General features: G+C 58.9%; 1 protein-coding gene across 1 annotated transcript; it reads right to left on the bottom strand.

Moving 5' to 3' along the window:
- Positions 1 to 380: 380 nt before the first annotated feature.
- LOC133264213 (adhesion G protein-coupled receptor L1-like) lies at positions 381 to 23,654 on the bottom strand (the record flags this gene model as incomplete). Its single annotated transcript, XM_061444147.1, is given in 10 exon segments — positions 381 to 454; positions 457 to 589; positions 5,438 to 5,608; positions 8,769 to 8,926; positions 8,929 to 8,973; positions 10,812 to 10,934; positions 15,220 to 15,403; positions 17,032 to 17,070; positions 18,761 to 18,946; positions 23,551 to 23,654. Coding segments are annotated over 10 exon segments (1,217 nt in total), but the record flags the coding sequence as incomplete, so codon positions are not given.
- Between the last annotated feature and the right edge of the window lie 501 nt (positions 23,655 to 24,155).

Raw genomic sequence — 24,155 nt, 5'->3', positions numbered from 1 at the left:
TATAGGGACATGGGGCCATAGGGGGGCCATGGGGGCATGGGGGGATATGGGGATATGGGGGGCATAAGGGGGACATGGGGGCATAAGGGGGATATAAGGACATGGGGGGATACATGGGATACGGGGGGCATCGGGATGGGGGGACATAAGTGTGATATAGGGGACATAAAAGGACATGGACACATGGGGGGGCCATAGGGGCGACACGCAGAATATGTGGGGCACAGGGTGGGGGGGGGAACGAGACAAGGATCCATAGTGGGGCATGAAGGCACTGTTGCCATAGGGCCCGCAGGCACAGGGGGCAGGGTGCTATGGGGCTGGGAGGGGGGGGGGCAATGGGGTCCCGGGGTGCTGCCCCCCCAACCCCAGCCCCACACCTGGTACTGGGTCTTGTCGATGCCGATGAGGAAGACGAGCTCGGCGAGGAAGAGGCTGGCGCAGAGGTGCTTGGGGTCGTGGTGCGCTCGGGGGGCAGCCCCCGCAGGCAGCACAGCGCCGCCAGCGACACCCCCAGGCACACCAGGGCCACCACGATGCCCACCCAGGAGATCACCGACAGCAGCACCGCGTCCAAGCGGCCCTGCTGCTGTGGGGCGGAAGTGGGGCAGAGGGGTCAGCGATGGGGGGAAGAGATGGAGCATCCCATAGTGACCCATTGCAACCCTATGGGTACCACACAGTGACCCATTGCGTCCCTATGGGTACCACACAGTGACCCATTGCGTCCCTATGGGTACCACACAGTGACCCATTGCAACCCTATGGGTACCACACAGTGACCCATTGCGTCCCTATAGGTACCAAACAGTGACCCATTGCATCCCTATGGGTACCACACAGTGACCCATTGCAGCCCTATGGGCATCCCATAGTGACCCGTTGCATCCCTATGGGTACCACACAGTGACCCATTGCATCCCTATGGGTACCACACAGTGACCCATTGCAACCCTATGGGTACCAAACAGTGACCCATTGCAACCCTATGGGTACCAAACAGTGACCCATTGCATCCCTATGGGTACCAAACAGTGACCCATTGCAACCCTATGGGTACCACACAGTGACCCATTGCGTCCCTATAGGTACCACACAGTGACCCATTGCAACCCTATGGGTACCAAACAGTGACCCATTGCATCCCTATGGGTACCACACAGTGACCCATTGCAACCCTATGGGTACCAAACAGTGACCCATTGCGTCCTATGGGTACCACACAGTGACCCATTGCGTCCCTATGGGTACCACACAGTGACCCATTGCAACCCTATGGGTACCACACAGTGACCCATTGCATCCCTATGGGTACCACACAGTGACCCATTGCAACCCTATGGGTACCAAACAGTGACCCATTGCATCCCTATGGGTACCACACAGTGACCCATTGCGTCCCTATGGGTACCACACAGTGACCCATTGCGTCCCTATGGGTACCACACAGTGACCCATTGCGTCCCTATGGGTACCACACAGTGACCCATTGCAACCCTATGGGTACCAAACAGTGACCCATTGCATCCCTATGGGTACCACACAGTGACCCATTGCAGCCCTATGGGTACCACACAGTGACCCATTGCAACCCTATGGGTACCAAACAGTGACCCATTGCATCCCTATGGGTACCACACAGTGACCCATTGCAGCCCTATGGGTACCACACAGTGACCCATTGCAACCCTATGGGGTACCAAACAGTGACCCATTGCATCCCTATGGGTACCACACAGTGACCCATTGCATCCCTATGGGTACCAAACAGTGACCCATTGCAACCCTATGGGTACCAAACAGTGACCCATTGCAACCCTATGGGTACCACACAGTGACCCATTGAAGCCCTATGGGCATCCCACAGTGACCCATTGCATCCTATGGGTACCACACAGTGACCCATTGCAGCCCTATGGGCATCCCATAGTGACCCATTGCAACCCTATGGGTACCAAACAGTGACCCATTGCAACCCTATGGGTACCAAACAGTGACCCATTGCATCCCTATGGGTACCACACAGTGACCCATTGCAGCCCTATGGGCATCCCATAGTGACCCATTGCATCCCTATGGGTACCAAACAGTGACCCATTGCAGCCTATGGGTACCACACAGTGACCCATTGCAGCCCTATGGGTACCACACAGTGACCCATTGCAGCCCTATGGGTACCACACAGTGACCCATTGCGTCCCTATGGGTACCACACAGTGACCCATTGCAGCCCTATGGGTACCACACAGTGACCCATTGCAGCCCTATGGGCATCCCATAGTGACCCATTGCAGCCCTATGGGTACCACACAGTGACCCATTGCAGCCCTATGGGCATCCCATAGTGACCCATTGCAACCCTATGGGTACCACACAGTGACCCATTGCAGCCCTATGGGCATCCCATAGTGACCCATTGCATCCCTATGGGTACCACACAGTGACCCATTGCATCCCTATGGGTACCACACAGTGACCCATTGCAGCCCTATGGCCATCCCATAGTGACCCATTGCATCCCTAAGAGCATCCCATAGTGACCCATTGCATCCCTATGGGTACCACACAGTGACCCATTGCAGCCCTATGGCCATCCCATAGTGACCCATTGCATCCCTAAGAGCATCCCATAGTGACCCATTGCATCCCTATGGGTACCACACAGTGACCCATTGTGTCTCTATGGGAATCACACAGTGACCCATTGCATCCCAAAGAGCATCCCATAGTGACCCATTGCATCCCTAAGAGCTTCCCATAGCGACCCATTGCATCCCAAAGAGCATCCCACAGTGACCCATTGCGTCCCTTTGGGTACCACACAGTCACCCATTGCGTCCCTATGGGAATCACACAGTGACCCATTGCATCCAAAGAGCATCCCATAGTGACCCATTGCATCCCTATGTTCACCCCCATCGCATCCCTATGCCCCCCCCCTCACATCCCTATGGGCACCCCCATCACATCCCTATGGCACCCCAAAGTGACCCATTGCATCCCTGTGTTCACCCCCCTCACATCCCTATGGCACCCCCATCGCATCCCTATGGTACCCCCTCACATCCCTATGGCACCCCCCTCACATCCCTATGGGCACCCCCATCGCATCCCTATGGGCATCCCCATCGCATCCCTATGCCCCCCCCTCACATCCCTATGGCACCCCCATCGCATCCCTATGGGCATCCCCATCGCATCCCTATGGCACCCCCCTCACATCCCTATGGCACCCCCCTCACATCCCTATGGCACCCCCATCGCATCCCTATGGTACCCCCTCACATCCCTATGCCCCCCCCATCACATCCCTATGGGCACCCCCATCACATCCCTATGGCACCCCCATCGCATCCCTATGGCCCCCCCCCCGCATCCCTATGGCACCCCCATCACATCCCTATGGCACCCCCATCACATCCCTATGCCCCCCCCCCGCATCCCTATGGCACCCCCATCACATCCCTATGGTACCCCCATCACATCCCTATGGCACCCCCATCACATCCCTATGCCCCCCCCCCCGCATCCCTATGGCACCCCCCTCCGCATCCCTATGGCACCCCCCTCACATCCCTATGGCACCCCCATCACATCCCTATGCCCTCCCCCACCGCATCCCTATGGCACCCCCATCACATCCCTATGGGCATCCCCATCGCATCCCTATGCCCCCCCTTCACATCCCTATGGCACCCCCCTCACATCCCTATGGCACCCCCCTCACATCCCTATGGCACCCCCATCACATCCCTATGGGCATCCCCATCGCATCCCTATGCCCCCCTTCACATCCCTATGGCACCCCCCTCACATCCCTATGGCACCCCCATCACATCCCTATGGCACCCCCCTCACATCCCTATGGCACCCCCATCACATCCCTATGCCCTCCCCCACCGCATCCCTATGGCACCCCCATCACATCCCTATGGGCATCCCCATCGCATCCCTATGCCCCCCCTTCACATCCCTATGGCACCCCCCTCACATCCCTATGGCACCCCCCTCACATCCCTATGGCACCCCCATCACATCCCTATGCCCCCCCCCCCCCCATCACATCCCTATGGTACCCCCATCACATCCCTATGCCCCCCCCCCGCATCCCTATGGCACCCCCATCACATCCCTATGGCACCCCCCTCACATCCTTATGGCACCCCCATCACATCCCTATGGCACCCCATCACATCCTATGGCACCCCCATCACATCCCTATGCCCCCCCCCGCATCCCTATGGCACCCCCATCACATCCCTATGGCACCCCCCTCACATCCTTATGGCACCCCCATCACATCCCTATGGCACCCCCATCGCATCCCTATGGCACCCCCATCACATCCCTATGTTCACCCCCCTCACATCCCTATGGTACCCCCATCACATCCCTATGGCACCCCCATCACATCCCTATGGCACCCCCCTCACATCCCTATGGCACCCCCATCACATCCCTATGGGCATCCCCATCGCATCCCTATGCCCCCCCTTCACATCCCTATGGCACCCCCCTCACATCCCTATGGCACCCCCATCACATCCCTATGGCACCCCCCTCACATCCCTATGGCACCCCCATCACATCCCTATGCCCTCCCCCACCGCATCCCTATGGCACCCCCATCACATCCCTATGGGCATCCCCATCGCATCCCTATGCCCCCCCTTCACATCCCTATGGCACCCCCCTCACATCCCTATGGCACCCCCCTCACATCCCTATGGCACCCCCATCACATCCCTATGCCCCCCCCCCCCCCATCACATCCCTATGGTACCCCCATCACATCCCTATGCCCCCCCCCGCATCCCTATGGCACCCCCATCACATCCCTATGGCACCCCCCTCACATCCTTATGGCACCCCCATCACATCCCTATGGCACCCCCATCACATCCCTATGGCACCCCCATCACATCCCTATGCCCCCCCCCCGCATCCCTATGGCACCCCCATCACATCCCTATGGCACCCCCCTCACATCCTTATGGCACCCCCATCACATCCCTATGGCACCCCCCTCACATCCCTATGGCACCCCTATTGCATCCCTATGGTCCCCCCTCACATCCCTATGGCACCCCCCTCACATCCCTATGGCACCCCCCTCACATCCCTATGGCACCCCATCACATCCCTATGGCACCCCCATCGCATCCCTATGGCACCCCCATCACAACCCTATGGCACCCCCATCGCATCCCTATGGGCACCCCAAAGTGACCCATCACATCCCTATGTTCACCCCCCTCACATCCCTATGGCACCCCATCACATCCCTATGTTCACCCCCCTCACATCCCTATGGCACCCCCATCACATCCCTATGGCACCCCCCTCACATCCCTATGGCACCCCCATCACATCCCTATGCCCCCCCCCATCACATCCCTATGGCACCCCATAGGCGCCATGGCCCCGCGGTGCTCACGCTGTCGTGGTGCGCCATGAGCAGGGCGAAGTTGGTGAGGTGGCTGCAGGCGCAGGACGTGTGGGTGCTGTTGGTGCTGAGCCGCCGGCAGCCCTGCGTGGACCAGTGCCCGGCCATGGAGCGCTCCGAGTAGTTCCAGAACGAGCAGTTGGCGTTGAAGTGGTTCTTGGCCTGCGGAGGGGGGCCATGGGGGTCAGTGGGGGGCCATGGGGGGCAATGGGCATCAATGGGGGTCAATGGGGTCCAATGGGGGGCAACGGACATCAATAGGGGGGTGTCAACGGGCATCAATGGGGTCAATGGGCATCAATGGGGGCAATGGGCATCAATGGGGGTCAATGGGGGTCCAATGGGGGGCAACGGACATCAATAGGGGGGTGTCAACGGGCATCAATGGGGTCAATGGGCATCAATGGGGGTCAATGGGCATCAATAGGGGTCAATGGGCATCAATGGGGGGCAATGGGCATCAATAGGGGTCAATAGGCATCAATGGGGGGCAACAGGCATCAACAGGGGTCAGTGGGGGTCAATGGGCATAAATGGGGGGCAACGGGCATCAATAGGGGTCAATGGGCATCAATGGGGGTCAATGGGCATCAATGTGAGGCAATGGACATCAGTAGGGGTCAATGGGCATCAATGGGGGGCAACAGACATCAATGGGAGTCAATGGGCATAAATGGGGGTCAATGGGGGGAAACAGACATCAATGGGGGTCAATGGGCATCAATGGGAGGCAACAGACATCAGTAGGGGTCAATGGGCATCAATGGGGGTCAATGGGCATCAATAGGGGTCAATGGGCATCAATGGGCATCAATGGGGGGCAACGGGCATCAATAGGGGTCAATGGGCATCAATGGGGGGCAACGGGCATCAATAGGGGTCAGTGGGGGTCAATGGGCATAAATGGGGGGCAATGGGCATCAATAGGGGTCAGTGGGGGTCAATGGGCATCAATGGGCATCAATGGGAGGCAATGGACATCAGTAGGGGTCAATGGGCATCAATGGGGGGCAACAGACATCAATGGGGGTCAATGGGCATAAATGGGGGGCAACGGGCATCAATAGGTGTCAATGGGCATCAATGGGGGTCAATGGGCATCAATGGGAGGCAATGGACATCAGTAGGGGTCAATGGGCATCAATGGGGGGCAACAGACATCAAATGGGGGTCAATGGGCATAAATGGGGGTCAATGGGTGGAAACAGACATCAATGGGGTCAATGGGCATCAATGGGGGCAACGGACATCAATAGGGGTCAATGGGCATCCAATGGGGGTCAATGGGCATCAAAGGGGGGCAACGGACATCAATAGGGGTCAATGGGCATCAATGGGGGTAACGGACAATCAATAGGGGTCAATGGGCATCAATGGGAGTCAATGGGCATCAATGGGGGCAATGGGGGGGCAACGGACATCAATGGTTGTCAATGGGCATCAATGAGGACAATGGACATCAATGGGTGTCAATGGGCATCAATGGGGGGCAACGGACATCAATGGGAGTCAATGGGCATCAATGGGCATCAATGGGGGGCAACGGACATCAATGGGAGTCAATGGGCATCAATGGGGGTCAATGGGGGGCAACGGACATCAATGGGGGTCAATGGGCATCAATGAGGGACAATGGACATCAATGGGTGTCAATGGGCATCAATGGGGGGCAACGGGCATCAATGGGGGTCAATGGGCATCAATGGGCACCAATGGGGGTCAATGGGGGCAACGAACATCAATAGGGGTCAATGGGCATCAATGGGGGCAACGGACATCAATAGTGGTCAATGGGTGTCAGTGGGCATCAATGGGTGTCAATGGTCATCAGTGGGGGTCAATGGGGGTCAATACGGTCAAATGGGTGTCGGTGGGTGTCACTGTGGTCAATGGCTGTAAATGGGGTCAATGGGATCAATGGGTATCAATGGGTGTCAGTGGGTGTCAAAGGGTGTCAGTGGATGTCAAAGGGTGTCTGTGGGTGTCAATGGGGTCAATGGGTGTCAATGGGCATCAATGGGGGTCAATGGGCATCAATGGGGTCAATACGGGTAAATGGGTGTCGGTGGGTGTCACTGCAGTCAGTGGCTGCAAATGGGGTCAATGGGATCAATGGGTATCAATGGGTGTCAAGGGGTGTCAATGGCTGTCAAAGGGTGTCAATGGATGTCAAAGGGTGTCGATGGGTGTCAATGAGGTCAATGGGTGTCAATGGCTGTCAAAGGGTGTCAGTGGGCGTCAATGGGTGTCAGTGGGCGTCAATGGGTGTCAGTGGGATCAATGGGTGTCAGTGGGCGTCAATGGCTGTCAATGGGGTCAATGGACATCAATGGGGTCAATGGCTGTCAATGGATGTCAATGGTGTCAATGAATGTCAATGGGGTCAATGGGGTCAATGGGGTCAATGGGTGTCAATGAGGTCAGTGGGTGTCAGTGGGGGTCAATGGGTGTCAGTGGGTGTCCATGTGGTCAATGAGGTCAGTACGTGTCAATGGCTGTCAATGGGTTTCAATGAGGTCAATGGGCGTCAGTGGGGTCAAATGGGTGTCAGTGGGGTCAATGGATGTCAGTGGCTGTCAATGGGGTCAATGGACATCCATGGGTCAATGGCTGTCAGTGGATGTCAATGGGGTCAATAGGTGTCAGTGGGTGTCAATGGGTGTCAGTTGGGTGTCCATGAGGTCAGTGGGTGTCAGTGGGTGTCAATGAGGTCAATGGGTGTCAATGGCTGTCAATGGCTGTCAATGGGTGTCAATGAGGTCAATGGGTGTCAATGAGGTCAATGGTTGTCAATGGCTGTCAATGGCTGTCAATGAGGTCAATGGGTGTCAGTGGGTGTCAATGGGTGTCAATGAGCTCAATGGCTGTCAATGGGTGTCAGTGAGGTCAATGGGTGTCAGTGGGTGTCAAAGGGTGTCAATGGGTGTCAATGGGTGTCAATGAGGTCAATGGCTGTCAATGGCTGTCAATGGCTGTCAATGGGTGTCAATGAGGTCAATGGCTGTCAATGGGTGTCAATGGGTGTCAATGAGCTCAATGGCTGCCAATGGGTGTCAATGGCTGTCAATGGGTGTCAATGACCTCAATGGCTGCCAATGGGTGTCAATGGGTGTCAGTGGGTGTCAGTGGGTGTCAATGAGCTCAATGGGTGTCAATGGGTGTCAATGAGCTCAATGGGTGTCAATGAGGTCAATGGGTGTCAATGGATCTCAATGGGTCTCAATGGGTCTCAATGAGCTCAATGGGTGTCAATGGGTGTCAATGAGCTCAATGGGTGTCAATGGGTGTCAATGAGCTCAATGGGCGTCCCTGGGGGTCCCACCTCGAGGTGGGGCAGGGTGAAGGTGACGGGGTCCATGAGGAACACGCGGCTCGACTCCTTGTTGATGGAGGCGGCGATGACCTGGGAGTTGACGACCAATGGGGGGGCGCGGGCGCCCCCCTCGCCCCCCAGGCGCACGGACGCGTTCTCGGTGGGCAGAACAGCCCCAGGTTGTTGTAGAGGATGAACACGACCTTCACCACCCCTAGGGGGGGACACAGCCCCACATCGAGACCCACACTGAGACCCACACATAGCCCCACATAGAGACCCGCACACAGCCCCACACTGAGACCCACACACAGCCCCACACTGAGACCCACACACAGCCCCACACTGAGACCCGCACACAGCCCCACACTGAGACCCACACACAGCCCCACATAGAGACCCGCACACAGCCCACACTGAGACCCACACACAGCCCCACATAGAGACCCGCACACAGCCCCACATAGAGACCCGCACACAGCCCCACACTGAGACCCACACACAGCCCCACATAGAGACCCGCACACAGCCCTACACTGAGACCCGCACACAGCCCCACACTGAGACCCACACACAGCCCCACACTGAGACCCACACACAGCCCCACACTGAGACCCACACACAGCCCCACATAGAGACCCGCACACAGCCCCACACTGAGACCCGCACACAGCCCCACATAGAGACCCGCACACAGCCCCACACTGAGACCCACACACAGCCCCACACTGAGACCCACACACAGCCCCACACTGAGACCCACACACAGCCCCACATAGAGACCCGCACACAGCCCCACACTGAGACCCACACACAGCCCCACACTGAGACCCACACACAGCCCCACATAGAGACCCGCACACAGCCCCACACTGAGACCCGCACACAGCCCCACACTGAGACCCACACACAGCCCCACACTGAGACCCACAAACAGCCCCACATCGAGACCCACACACAGCCCCACATCGAGCCCCGCACTGAGACCCACACACAGCCCCACACACAGCCCCACATAGAGACCCGCACACAGCCCCACATAGAGCCCCATACAGAGCCCCACAGAGAGCCCCACAGAGAGACCCGCACACAGCCCCACATGGAGCCCCACATAGAGACCCGCACACAGCCCCACAGAGAGCCCCACATGGAGCCCCACATAGAGACCCACACACAGCCTCACACACAGCCCCACAGAGAGCCCCACACAGAGACCCACATAGAGCCCCCCCCACAGCCCCACATCAAGCCCTGTGCCCCCATTCCACCACCTCCAGACACTTCTGGGACCTCTGAGACTCCCACAAGACCCCCATAGCCCCCATATCCCCCCATAGCCCCCATACCCCCTATGGCCCCATAGCCCCCATATCCCCCCATAGCCCCCATACCCCCATATCCCCCCATAGCCCCCATATCCCCATGGCCCCATAGCCCCCCATAGCCCCCATACCCCCTATGGCCCCATAGCCCCCCATATCCCCCATACCTCCTATGGCCCCATACCCCCCCACATCCCCCCATAGCCCCCATACCCCCTATGGCCCCATGGCCCCCCATATCCCCCATACCTCCTATGGCCCCATATCCCCCCAGATCCCCCCATAGCCCACATATCCCCTATAGCCCCCATAGCCCCCATATCCCCCATACCCCCTATGCCCCCATATCCCCCCACATATCTCCTATGGCCCCATAGCCCCCCACATCCCCCCATAGCCCCCATACCCCCTATGGCCCCATACCCCCTATGGCCCCATATCCCCCCACATCCCCCCATATCCCCCATACCCCTATAGCCCCTATAGCCCCCATATCCCCCATACCCCTATGGCCCCATATCCCCCCACATCCCCCCATAGCCCCCCATACCCCCCATATCCCCCATATCCCCCCACATCCCCCCATAGCCCCCATACCCCCCATACCCCCCATACCACCCCCCATATCCCCCATATCCCCCCACATCCCCCCATAGCCCCCATACCCCCCATACCCCCCATATCCCCCATATCCCCCATACCCCCCATACCGCCCCATAGCGCCCCTCACCGTTGCGGCTGTTCTGTTTGAGGGTGTTGGCCGACAGCTGGATCACCGTTTCGCCCCCAAATTCCTGGGGGAACACCAGCTCCTGGAGCTGCCCTTCCGTGTTGAGCACCGTCACCTCCAGCACTGTGGGGCACACGCGGACCCATGGATGGGGGCCCCAGCACCCTAGCAGGGAGCTAAGGCTTGGGTATCCCAATGGGGGGAACACTGGGGTCTATGGGCTATGGATGGGGGTCACCCCCATAGCAATGGGTATCCCAATGGGGGGGACACTGTGCTCTATGACCCATAGGTGTGGGTCACACACAGCCATGGGTATCCCAATGGGATGATAGTGGGGTCTATAGCCCATGGGTGTGGGTCACCCCATAACAATGGGTATCCCAATGGGGTGGACAGTGGGGTCTATGGGTCATGGGTGAGGGTCACCCCATAGCAATGGGTATCCCAATGGGGGGGACACTGGGGTCTATGGGTCATGGGTGGGGGTCACCCCATAGCAATGGGCATCCCAATGGGGGGGACAGTGGGGTCTATGGGTCATGGGTGGGGGTCACCCCCATAGCAATGGGTATCCCAATGGGGGACACTGGGGTCTATGGGTCATGGGTGGGGGTCACCCCCATAGCAATGGGTATCCCAATGGGGGGGACACTGGGGTCTATGGGCTATGGGTGGGGGTCACCCCCATAGCAATGGGTATCCCAATGGGGGGGGACACTGTGCTCTATGACCCATAGGTGTGGGTCACACACAGCCATGGGTATCCCAATGGGATGATAGTGGGGTCTATAGCCCATGGGTGTGGGTCACCCCATAACAATGGGTATCCCAATGGGGTGGACACTGGGGTCTATGGGTCATGGGTGAGGGTCACCCCATAGCAATGGGTATCCCAATGGGGGGGACAGTGGGGTCTATGGGTCATGGGTGGGGGTCACCCCCATAGCAATGGGTATCCCAATGGGGGGAAAACATGGGTGGGGGCCACCCCCATAGCAATGGGTATCCCAATGGGGTGGACACTGGGGTCTATGGGTCATGGGTGGGGGCCACCCCCATAGCAATGGGTATCCCAATGGGGGGAACACATGGGTGGGGGTCACCCCCATAGCAATGGGTATCCCAATGGGGGGGACACTGGGGTCTATGGGTCATGGGTGAGGGTCACCCCCATAGCAATGGGTATCCCAATGGGGGGGACACTGGGGTCTATGGGTCATGGGTGAGGGTCACCCCATAGCAATGGGTATCCCAATGGGGGGGACACTGGGGTCTATGGGTCATGGGTGGGGGTCACCCCATAGCAATGGGTATCCCAATGGGGGGGACAGTGGGGTCTATGGGCTATGGATGGGGGTCACCCCCATAGCAATGGGTATCCCAATGGAGGGAACACTGGGGTCTATGGGTCATGGGTGGGGGTCACCCCCATAGCAATGGGTATCCCAATGGGGGGAACACATGGGTGGGGGTCACCCCCATAGCAATGGGTATCCCAATGGGGGGGACACTGGGGTCTATGGGTCATGGGTGGGGGTCACCCCCATAGCAATGGGTATCCCAATGGGGGGGACACTGGGGTCTATGGGTCATGGGTGGGGGTCACCCCCATAGCAATGGGTATCCCAATGGGGGGGACACTGGGGTCTATGGGCTATGGGTGGGGGTCACCCCCATAGCAATGGGTATCCCAATGGGGGGGACAGTGGGGTCTATGGGTCATGGGTGGGGGTCACCCCCATAGCAATGGGTATCCCAATGGGGGGGACACTGTGCTCTATGACCCATAGGTGTGGGTCACACACAGCCATGGGTATCCCAATGGGATGATAGTGGGGTCTATAGCCCATGGGTGTGGGTCACCCCATAACAATGGGTATCCCAATGGGGGGGACACTGGGGTCTATGGGTCATGGGTGGGGGTCAGCCCCATAGCAATGGGTATCCCAATGGGGCAGACAATGGGGTCTATGGGCTATGGGTGGGGGTCACCCCATAGCAATGGGTATCCCAATGGGGTGGACACTGGGGTCTATGGGTCATGGGTGGGGGTCACCCCCATAGCAATGGGTATCCCAATGGGGGGAACACATGGGTGGGGGTCACCCCCATAGCAATGGGTATCCCAATGGGGCAGACAATGGGGTCTATGGGCTATGGGTGGGGGTCATCCCATAGCAATGGGTCTCCCAATGGGGGGGACACTGGGGTCTATAGCCCATTGGTGGGGGTCCCTCCCATAGCAATGGGTCTCCCAATGGGATGCACACTGCTCTCTATGACCCCTCGGTGTGGGTCCCCTCCATAGCAATGAGCCTCCCAGTGGGACGCACACTTCTCTCTCCGACCCACATGTGTGGGTCCCCCCATAGCCATGGGTCTCCCAATGGGGCAGACACTGCTCTCTATGACCCCTCGGTGTGAGTCCCCCCATAGCAATGAGCATCCCAATGGGACGCACACTTCTCTCTCCGACCCACATGTGTGGGTCCCCCCATAGCCATGGGTCTCCCAATGGGGCAGACACTGCTCTCTATGACCCATAGGTGTGAGTCCCCCCATAGCAATGAGCATCCCACTGGGACGCACACTTCTCTCTCCGACCCACACGTGTGGGTCCCTGCCATAGCAATGAGCCTCCCAATGGGACGCACACTGCTCTCTCCGACCCACACGTGTGGGTCCCTGCCATAGCCATGGGTCTCCCAATGGGGCAGACACTGCTCTCTATGACCCATAGGTGTGAGTCCCCCCATAGCAATGAGCCTCCCAATGGGACGCACACTGCTCTCTATGACCCATAGGTGTGAGTCCCCCCATAGCAATGAGCCTCCCAATGGGACACACACTTCTCTCTCCGACCCACACGTGTGGGTCCCTGCCATAGCAATGAGCCTCTCAATGGGACGCACACTTCTCTCTATGACCCATAGGTGTGAGTCCCCCCATAGCAATGAGCCTCCCAATGGGACGCACACTTCTCTCTCCGACCCACATGTGTGGGTCCCCCCATAGCCATGGGTCTCCCAATGGGGCAGACACTGCTCTCTATGACCCATAGGTGTGAGTCCCCCCATAGCAATGGGTCACCCAATGGGACGCACACTGCTCTCTCCGACCCACACGTGTGGGTCCCTGCCATAGCAATGAGCATCCCAATGGGACGCACACTTCTCTCTCCGACCCACATGTGTGGGTCCCCCCCATAGCAATGAGCATCCCAATGGGACGCACACTGTGCTCTATGACCCATCGGCGTGAGTCCCCCCATAGCAATGAGCCTCCCACTGGGACGCACACTTCTCTCTCCGACCCACACGTGTGGGTCCCTGCCATAGCAATGAGCCTCCCAATGGGACACACACTTCTCTCTCCGACCCACACGTGTGGGTCCCTGCCATAGCAATGAGCCTCCCAATGGGGCAGACACTGCTCTCTATGACCCATAGGTGTGAGTCCCCCCATAGCAATGAGCCTCCCAATGGGACGCACACTTCTCTCTCCGACCCACACGTGTGGGTCCCTGCCATAGCAATGAGCCTCCCAATGGGGCAGACACTGCTCTCTATGACCCATAGGTGTGAGTCCCCCCATAGCAATGAGTCACCCAATGGGACGCACACTTCTCTCTCCGACCCACACGTGTGGGTCCCTGCCATAGCCATGGGTCTCCCAATGGGGCAGACACTGCTCTCTATGACCCATAGGTGTGAGTCCCCCCATAGCAATGAGCATCCCAATGGGACGCACACTTCTCTCTCCGACCCACACGTGTGGGTCCCTGCCATAGCAATGAGCATCCCAATGGGACGCACACTTCTCTCTCCGACCCACATGTGTGGGTCCCCCCATAGCCATGGGTCTCCCAATGGGGCAGACACTGCTCTCTATGACCCATAGGTGTGAGTCCCCCCATAGCAATGGGTCACCCAATGGGACGCACACTGTGCTCTATGACCCATCGGCGTGAGTCCCCCCATAGCAATGAGCATCCCAATGGGACGCACACTTCTCTCTCCGACCCACACGTGTGAGTCCCCCATAGCAATGAGCCTCCCAGTGGGACGCACACTTCTCTCTCCGACCCACACGTGTGGGTCCCTGCCATAGCAATGAGCCTCTCAATGGGACGCACACTTCTCTCTCCGACCCACACGTGTGGGTCCCTGCCATAGCAATGAGCATCCCAATGGGACGCACACTTCTCTCTCCGACCCACACGTGTGAGTCCCCCCATAGCAATGAGTCACCCAATGGGACGCACACTTCTCTCTCCGACCCACACGTGTGAGTCCCCCCATAGCAATGGGTCACCCAATGGGACGCACACTTCTCTCTCCGACCCACACGTGTGGGTCCCGTTCCCCCCCCCGCCCGCCCCACACATCCGTGGGTCCCCCCTCACCCAGGTTCTGCCTGGCGGCCAGGAAGCGCGCGGGCTCGCGGACGTTGTCGGCCAGCAGGAAGGCTCCCTCCTCCAGGACGTCGAGCAGCAGCGTGGCCGTGTGCGCCCGCTGCGCGCCCCCCATGTCCCGCCACGACTCCAGCGCCTCGGCCCGCAGGAGGTTGTCCACGGCCTCCACCACCGCCTGCCGACAGGGAGGGGGCGGGGTCACAAACACGTGGCCACGCCCCCATCCCAGGACGTGGACACGCCCCCCTCCAAGGACATAGGACACGCCCCCATCCAAGGACATAGGCCACGCCCCCCTCCAAGGACATAGGCCACGCCCCCATCCCAGGACATAGGACACGCCCCCCTCCAAGGACATAGGACACGCCCCCCTCCAAGGACATAGGCCACGCCCCCCGCCAAGGACATGCCCCCATCCCAGGACATAGGACACGCCCCCTTCCAAGGACATAGGACACGCCCCCATCCCAGGACATAGGACACGCCCTCCTCCAAGGACATAGGACACGCCCCCCCTCCCAGGACATAGGACACGCCCTCCTCCAAGGACATAGGACACGCCCCCATCCCAGGACATAGGACACACCCCCATCCCAGGACGTGGACACGCCCCCCTCCAAGGACATAGGACACGCCCCCCTCCAAGGACATAGGACACGCCCCCCTCCAAGGACATAGGACACGCCCCCCTCCAAGGACATAGGACACGCCCCCCTCCAAGGACATAGGACACGCCCCCCTCCAAGGACATAGGACACGCCCCCCTCCAAGGACATAGGACACGCCCCCTCCAAGGACATAGGACACGCCCCCCTCCAAGGACATAGGACACGCCCCCTCCAAGCCCATAGGACACGCCCCCCCTCCAAGCCCATAGGACACGCCCCCCTCCAAGGACATAGGACACGCCCCCCTCCAAGCCCATAGGACACGTCCTCCGCAGAGAACACGCCCAGAGTCTCTAAGCCACGCCCCCTCTGAATCAGACCACGCCCCCTTAGGCCACACCCACGCGGCCATGATCCCGTAAAAGCCACGCCCCCTCCGATCAGGCCACGCCCACCATAGGAGGCTCCACCCACCGCGCCATCCTCTCCAGGACACGCCCCCTATGTGGCCACGCCCTATCTGGCCACGCCCCATCCACGTGGAGCCTCAGACCACGCCCATCCCCTCAAGCCACGCCCCCACCGCGGAGAGCCTGTGCCAATCGCAGGCCACGCCCCCCCTCCAAAGCCATAGGACACGCCCCCCTCCTCCACAGAGAACACGCCCAGATTCTATAAGCCACGCCCCCACCTGCGCCAATCGCAGGCCACGCCCACAATGACAGGGCTCCGCCCACTGCCGCATCCAATCTCCTCACACCACGCCCCCCCCCCCCCCCCAGACCCTGTGCAGGCCACACCCCCCACAGCAGCAAGCCACGCCCATGCTCTCAAAGCCACGCCCCCACCCCTCAGACTGTGACCCCCCACCAGGCCACGCCCACCTGACCTATAACAAGCCACGCCCCCTTCGCGTCAGACCACACCCATGCACTCAAAGCCACGCCCCCACCACTTAGACCCCTCCTCAGGCCACCCCCATCAGACCACGCCCACAACACATAGGCCCCGCCCACCCCAACGCTCCACCTCCATGCCTAAACCACGCCCCCTCCATCTCAGGCCACGCCCACCCACCTGCACCAACTCCCCCCCAATTCCCCGCCCCTCAAGCCCCTCCCACCCCATTCCGCGCCCCCCCCAGGCCCCGCCCCCCCCAAGCCCCACCCATGCAGAGGCCACGCCCCCCGCTCACCTTGATGTAATCCTTGCACGTGCGCTCACGCTTGTGCATCTGGGGGGGGGGGGGGGGAGAAACAACAGAACCGGTGGGGCCGGACCCACAAGTGTGGGGCTGGGACCCCACAATGTGTGGGGCAGGAGGACCCTGACCTCTGGGGCTGGGTTTTGCGTCCCCAAAGGCAGTTTTGGGGTGCTCCCCAGCCCAGTTTTGGGTCCCCCCCCCCCCAAGCCCAGTTTTGGGGGGTCCAGTCCGTGTTAGGGGTGCCCTGTTTTGGGGTCCCTTGGGTCAGTTTTGGGGTCCCCTGTAACTATTTGGGGGTGCCCCCGATCAGGCTTAGGGGGGCCCCGTCCATGTTTAGGGGTGCTCTGACCTTCTTTGAGGGTTCCCTGCCCCATATTTGGGTCCCCCGGCCCATTTGGGGCTGCCCTGACCTTGGTGTAGCTCTTTGGGGTGCCCCTGTCCCATATTGGGGTGCCCTGGCTCAGTTTGGGGGTTCCTTGCCCCTATTGGGGTGCCCTGGGTCCCTTTTGGGGGTGCCCCTGTCCCCTATCGGGGTGCCCTGGGTCCCATTTCGGGTCTGCCCTGACCTTATTGTAGCTCTTTGGGGTGCCCTGGCTCAGGTATGGGGGTGCCCCTGTCCCTGTATCACCCATAGGGGCCCCTCTATCACCCATAGGTGTCCCTCTCTCCCCTATGGGGTGCCCCTCTCTCCCCTATGAGGTGCCCCTCTCTCCCCATGGGGTGCCCCTGTCTCCCCCATAGGTGCCCCTGTCTCCCTATGAGGTGCCCCTCTATCCCCCATAGGTGCCCCTGTATCACCCATAGGTGCTCCTCTATCACCCATAGGTGCCCCTGTCTCCCCTATGGGGTGCCTCTCTCTCCCCTATGGGGTGCCCCTGTCTCCCCTATGGGGTGCCCCTCTTTCCCCTATGGGGTGCCCCTCTCTCCCCTATGGGGTGCCCCTGTCTCCTTATGAGGTGCCCCTGTCTCCCCTATGGGGTGCCCCTCTTTCCCCTATGGGGTGCCCCTCTCTCCCCTATGGGGTGCCCCTCTTTCCCCTATGGGGTGCCCCTCTCTCCCCTATGGGGTGCCCCTGTCTCCTTATGAGGTGCCCCTCTCTCCCCTATGGGGTGCCCCTGTCTCCCTTATGTGGTACCCCTCTCTCCCCTATGGGGTGCTTCTGTCTCCCCTATGGGGTGCCCCTCTCTCCGCTATGGGGTGCCCCTGTCTCCTTATGAGGTGCCCCTCTCTCCCCTATGGGGTGCCCCTGTCTCCCCTATGGGGTGCCCCTCTCTCCCCTATGGGGTGCCCCTGTCTCCCTATGAGGTGCCCCTCTCTCCCCATGGGGTGCCCCTGTCTCCCCTATGGGGTGCCCCTCTATCCCCCATAGGTGCCCCTGTATCACCCATAGGTGCTCCTCTATCAACCATAGGTGCCCCTGTCTCCCCTATGGGGTGCCCCTCTATCCCCCATAGGTGCCCCTGTATCACCCATAGGTGCTCCTCTATCACCCATAGGTGCCCCTCTCTCCCCTATGGGGTGCCCCTGTCTCCCCTATGGGGTGCCCCTGTCTCCCTATGAGGTGCCCCTCTATCCCCCATAGGTGCCCCTGTATCACCCATAGGTGCTCCCCTATCACCCATAGGTGCCCCTGTATCACCCATAGGTGCTCCCCTATCACCCATAGGTGCCCCTGTCTCCCCTATGGGGTGCCCCTGTCTCCCCTATGGGGTGCCCCCACCTTGTTGTAGTTCTTCCCCGCCGATTCCCTCTCCAGCGGCCGCAGGGCCTGGAGCTGCGCGTCCAGGATGTCGAGGAGCTGCTCCAGGAGCCGCACGCCCGAGCTCACGTCGCCGGCGTAGACGGGGCCCCGCGTGAGCCGGGCCAGGTCCGCGGCGATGCTGGCGGCGTTCTCGCCGCTCTTGATCTGCCCGGGGGAGACACAGTGGGGGAAGGAACCCAAACGGACCCGAAACGGCGCAAACGGACCCAAAACCGACCCAAAACACAGCAAACGGACCCAAAATGGACACAAAACACAGCAAACGGACCCAAAATGGACCCAAAACACAGCAAACGGACCCAAAATGGACACAAAACACAGCAAACGGACCCAAAACGGACCCAAAACAGAGCAAACGGACCCAAAATGGACACAAAACACAGCAAACGGACCCAAAACGGACCCAAAACAGACCCAAAATGGACACAAAACTGAGCAAACGGACCCAAAACGGACCCAAAACAGAGCAAACGGACCCAAAATGGACACAAAACATAGCAAACGGACCCAAAACGGACCCAAAACGGCGCAAACGGACCCAAAACGGACCCAAAACAGACCCAACAGACCCAAAATGGACACAAAACATAGCAAACGGACCCAAAACGGACCCAAAACGGCGCAAATGGACCCAAAACGGACCCAAAACAGAGCAAACGGACCCAAAACGGACCCAAAACAGAGCAAACGGACCCAAAATGGACACAAAACATAGCAAACGGACCCAAAACGGACCCAAAACGGCGCAAACGGACCCAAAACGGACCCAAAACAGACCCAACAGACCCAAAATGGACACAAAACATAGCAAACGGACCCAAAACGGACCCAAAACAGACCCAACAGACCCAAAATGGACACAAAACATAGCAAACGGACCCAAAACGGACCCAAAACGGCGCAAACGGACCCAAAACGGACCCAAAACAGACCCAACAGACCCAAAATGGACCCAAAACGGACCCAAAACGGCGCAAACGGACCCAAAACGGACCCAAAACAGCCGCAACAGACCCAAAATGGACCCAAAACATAGCAAACGGACCCAAAACGGACCCAAAATGGCGCAAACGGACCCAAAAACGGACCCAAAACAGACCCAACAGACCCAAAATGGACCCAAACGGACCCAAAACAGAGCAAACGGACCCAAAACCGACCCAAAACACAGCAAACGGACCCAAAATGGCACAAACGGACCCAAAACGGACCCAAAACAGCGCAAACGGACCCAAAATGGCACAAACGGACGCGAAACGGACCCAAAACAGCGCAAACGGACCCAAAATGGCACAAACGGACGCAAAACGGACCCAAAACAGAGCAAACGGACCCAAAACCGACCCAAAACACAGCAAACGGACCCAAAATGGCACAAACGGACGCAAAACGGACCCAAAACAGAGCAAACAGACCCAAAATGGCACAAACGGACACGAAACGGACCCAAAACAGCGCAAACGGAGACGAAACCGACCCAAAACAGAGCAAACAGACCCAAAATGGCACAAACGGACCCAAAATGGCACAAACGGACCCAAAACGGACACAAAACAGCGCAAACGGACCCAAAACCGACCCAAACCGACCCCAATGGACCCAAAACCAACCCAAACAGACCCAAAACAGCACAAATGGAACCAAAATGGACCCAAAATGGCGCAAACGGAGCCAAAACGGACTCAAAAGGGACCCAAAACAGCGCAAATGGACCCAAAACAGCGCAAACGGACCCAAAACCGTCCCAAACCGACCCAAACGGACCCAAACCGACCCAAACAGACACAAAACGGCGCAAACGGAACTGAAACGGACCCAAAATGGCACAAACGGAGCCGAAATGGACCCAAAATGGACCCAAAACAGCGCAAATTGACCCAAAACGGACCCAAAACAGAGCAAACGGACCCAAAACGGCACAAATGGACCCCAAACCGGCACAAAAGGACCCAAAACCGTCCCAAACCGACCCTAACGGACCCAAACAGACACAAAACGGCACAAATGGAACTGAAACGGACCCAAAATGGCACAAATGGAGCCGAAACGGACCCAAAATGGACCCAAAACAGCGCAAACTGCCCCAAAACGGACCCAAAACAGAGCAAACGGACCCAAAACGGACCCAAAACAGCGCAAACGGACCCAAAACAGCCCCAACGGACCCAAAAGGGACCCAAAACAGAGCAAACGAACCCAAAACAGCGCAAACGGACCCAAAAGGGACCCAAAACAGAGCAAATGGACCCAAAACATGCCCAACGGACCCAAAACGGACACAAAACAGAGAAAGCTGACCCAAAACTGAGCAACGGACCCAAAACAGCACAAATGGAACAAAAACAGACCCAAAACTGACCCAAATGGACCAAAACGGACCCAAAACCAGCACAAATGGACCCAAAACAGACCCAAAACAGCGCAAACGGACCCAAACGGGCACAAACGGACCCAAAACAGATCCAAAACAGGGCAAACGGACCCAAAACGGCACAAACGGACACGAAACGGACCCAAAATGGCACAAACGGACCCAAACCGGCGCAAACAGACCCAAAACAGACCCAAAACAGCGCAAACTGACCCAAAACGGACCCAAAACAGAGCAAACGGACCCAAAACGGACCCAAAACAGCGCAAACGGACCCAAAACAGCCCCAACGGACCCAAAAGGGACCCAAAACAAAACGAACCCAAAACAGCACAAACGGACCCAAAAGGGACCCAAAACAGAGCAAACGGACCCAAAACAGACACAATGGAGCCAAAACGGACACAAAACAGAGCAAGCTGACCCAAAACAGAGCAAACGGACCCAAAACAGCACAAATGGAACAAAAACAGACCCAAAACTGACCCAAATGGACCAAAACGGACCCAAAACCAGCACAAATGGACCCAAAACAGACCCAAAACAGCGCAAACGGACCCAAAACAGATCCAAAACAGGGCAAACGGACCCAAAACGGCACAAACGGACACGAAACAGACCCAAAATGGCACAAACGGACCCAAACCGGCGCAAACAGACCCAAAACGGACCCAAAACAGCGCAAACGGACCCAAAACGGACCCAAAACAGAGCAAACGGACCCAAAACGGACCCAAACCGGCGCAACAGACCCAAAACGGACCCAAACAGCGCAAACGGACCCAAAACGGACCCAAAACAGAGCAAACGGACCCCAAAACGGCACAAACGGAGATGAAACTGACCCAAAAACGGCACAAACGGAGACGAAATGGAAACAAAACTGACCCAAACGGACCCAAAACTGACCCAAAACGTCACAAATGCAGACGAAACGGACCCAAAACGGTACAAACGGACCCAAAACCGACCCAAACGGATTCAAAGTCAACCCAAACGGACCCAAAACGGCACAAATGGAACCGAAACGGACCCAAAATGGCACAAACGGAACTGAAATGGACCCAAAATGGCACAAACGGACCCAAAACGGACCCAAACCGACCCAAAGGGAGATGAACCTGACCCAAAACGGCACAAATGGACCCAAAACGGACCCAAAACGGCACAAACGGAGACGAAACGAACCCAAAACGGCACAAACAGAACCAAAACGGACCCAAAACTGCACAAATGGAACCAAAACGAACCCAAAACGGCACAAATGGAAACAAAACAGACCAAAACCGGCACAAACGGAACCAAAACGGACCCAAAACCGACCCAAACGGACCCAAAACGGGCACAAACGGACCCAAACCGGCGCAAACGGACCCAAAATTGCCGAAACTAGCCCCAAACAGCCCCAAAACACCCAAAACACCCCAAACCAGGCCAAAACACCCCAAACACCCCAAAACAGCCCCCAAACACCAAAAAAGAGCAGTTTTGGGGTGTCCCCAGTTTTGGGGTGCCCCCGGTTTTGGGGTGCCCCCATCGTGGTGTCCCCAGTTTTGGGAGGATCTCATTGGGGTGACCTCGGTTTTGAGGGGTTCCCATTGGGGTTCCCCCAGTTTTGAGGTGTCCCTGGTTTTGGGGTTCCCCTGGTTTTGGGGTGCCCCCGGTTTTGGGGTGTCCCCGTTTTTGGGGTGTCCCCAGTTTTGGGAGGATCTCATTGGGGTGACCTCGGTTTTGAGAGGTTCCCATTGGGGTTCCCCCTAGTTTTGAGGTGTCCCTGGTTTTGGGGTTCCCCTGGTTTTGGGGTGCCCCCGGTTTTGGGGTGCCCCTGGTTTTGGGGTGCCACATGTTTTTGGGGTGCCCCCATCGGGGTTTCCCCGTTTTTGGGGTGTCCCCAGTTTTGGGAGGATCTCATTGGGGTGACCTCGGTTTTGAGGGGTTCCCATTGGGGTTCCCCCAGTTTTGGGGTGTCCCCGGTTTTGGGGTGTCCCCAGTTTTGGGAGGATCTCATTGGGGTGACCTCGGTTTTGAGGGGTTCCCATTGGGGTTCCCCCAGTTTTGGGGTTCCCCCAGTTTTGGGGTGTCCCCAGTTTTGGGGTGCCCCCATCGTGGTGTCCCCAGTTTTGGGAGGATCTCATTGGGGTGACCTCGGTTTTGAGGGGTTCCCATTGGGGTTCCCTCAGTTTTGAGGTGTCCCTGGTTTTGGGGTTCCCCTGGTTTTGGGGTGTCCCCAGTTTTGGGGTGCCCCCATCGTGGTGTCCCCAGTTTTGGGAGGATCTCATTGGGGTGACCTCGGTTTTGAGGGTTCCCATTGGGGTTCCCCAGTTTTGGGGTGTCCCCGGTTTTGGGGTGTCCCGGTTTTGGGGTGCCCCCCCCGTACCTTCTGTGCCACTTGGTTCACCCAGGGGCTGGTGCAGTTGCTGAGGTCGGGGCCGCGGGGGTTCCAGACCCCCAAACCCAGCAGGCACTGGAAGGAGGCGATGCCTGGGGGGGGGCAGGGTGGGGGTCAGGGTGGGGGTCACGGGGGGTCACAAGGGGGTCAGGGTGGGGGTCACGGGGGGGTCAGGGTGGGGGTCGGGGTGGGAGTCAGGGTGGGGGTCACGGGGGGGTCACAGGGGGGTCACGGTGGGGGTCAGGGTGGGGGTCACAGGGGGATCAGGGTGGGGGTCAGGGTGGGGGTCACGTGGGGGGTCAGGGTGGGGGTCACGGGGGGGTCACAGGGAGGTCAGGGTGACGGGTCACGGTGGGGGCCACAGTGGGGGTCACAAGGGGGTCAGGGTGGGGGTCACAGGGGGGTCACGGGGAGGTCAGGGTGCGGGTCAGGGTGGGGGTCAGGGTGGGGGTCAGGGTGGGGGTCACGGGGGGGTCAGGGTGGGGGTCGGGGTGGGGGTCAGGGTGGGATTCAGGGTGGGGGGTCAGGGTGGGGGTCACAGGGGGGTCACGGGGTGTCAGGGTGCGGGTCACGGTGGGGGTCAGGGTGGGGGA

This window comes from Pezoporus flaviventris, unplaced genomic scaffold (genome assembly GCF_033815535.1).
Source record: "Pezoporus flaviventris isolate CSIRO_AGI_PZ_B2104156 unplaced genomic scaffold, CSIRO_AGI_Pfla_v1 ptg000713l, whole genome shotgun sequence".
NCBI lineage: Eukaryota > Metazoa > Chordata > Aves > Psittaciformes > Psittacidae > Pezoporus > Pezoporus flaviventris.
Note: the sequence above shows the minus strand (reverse complement) of the source record. Positions and strands in the feature narration are given on the sequence as shown.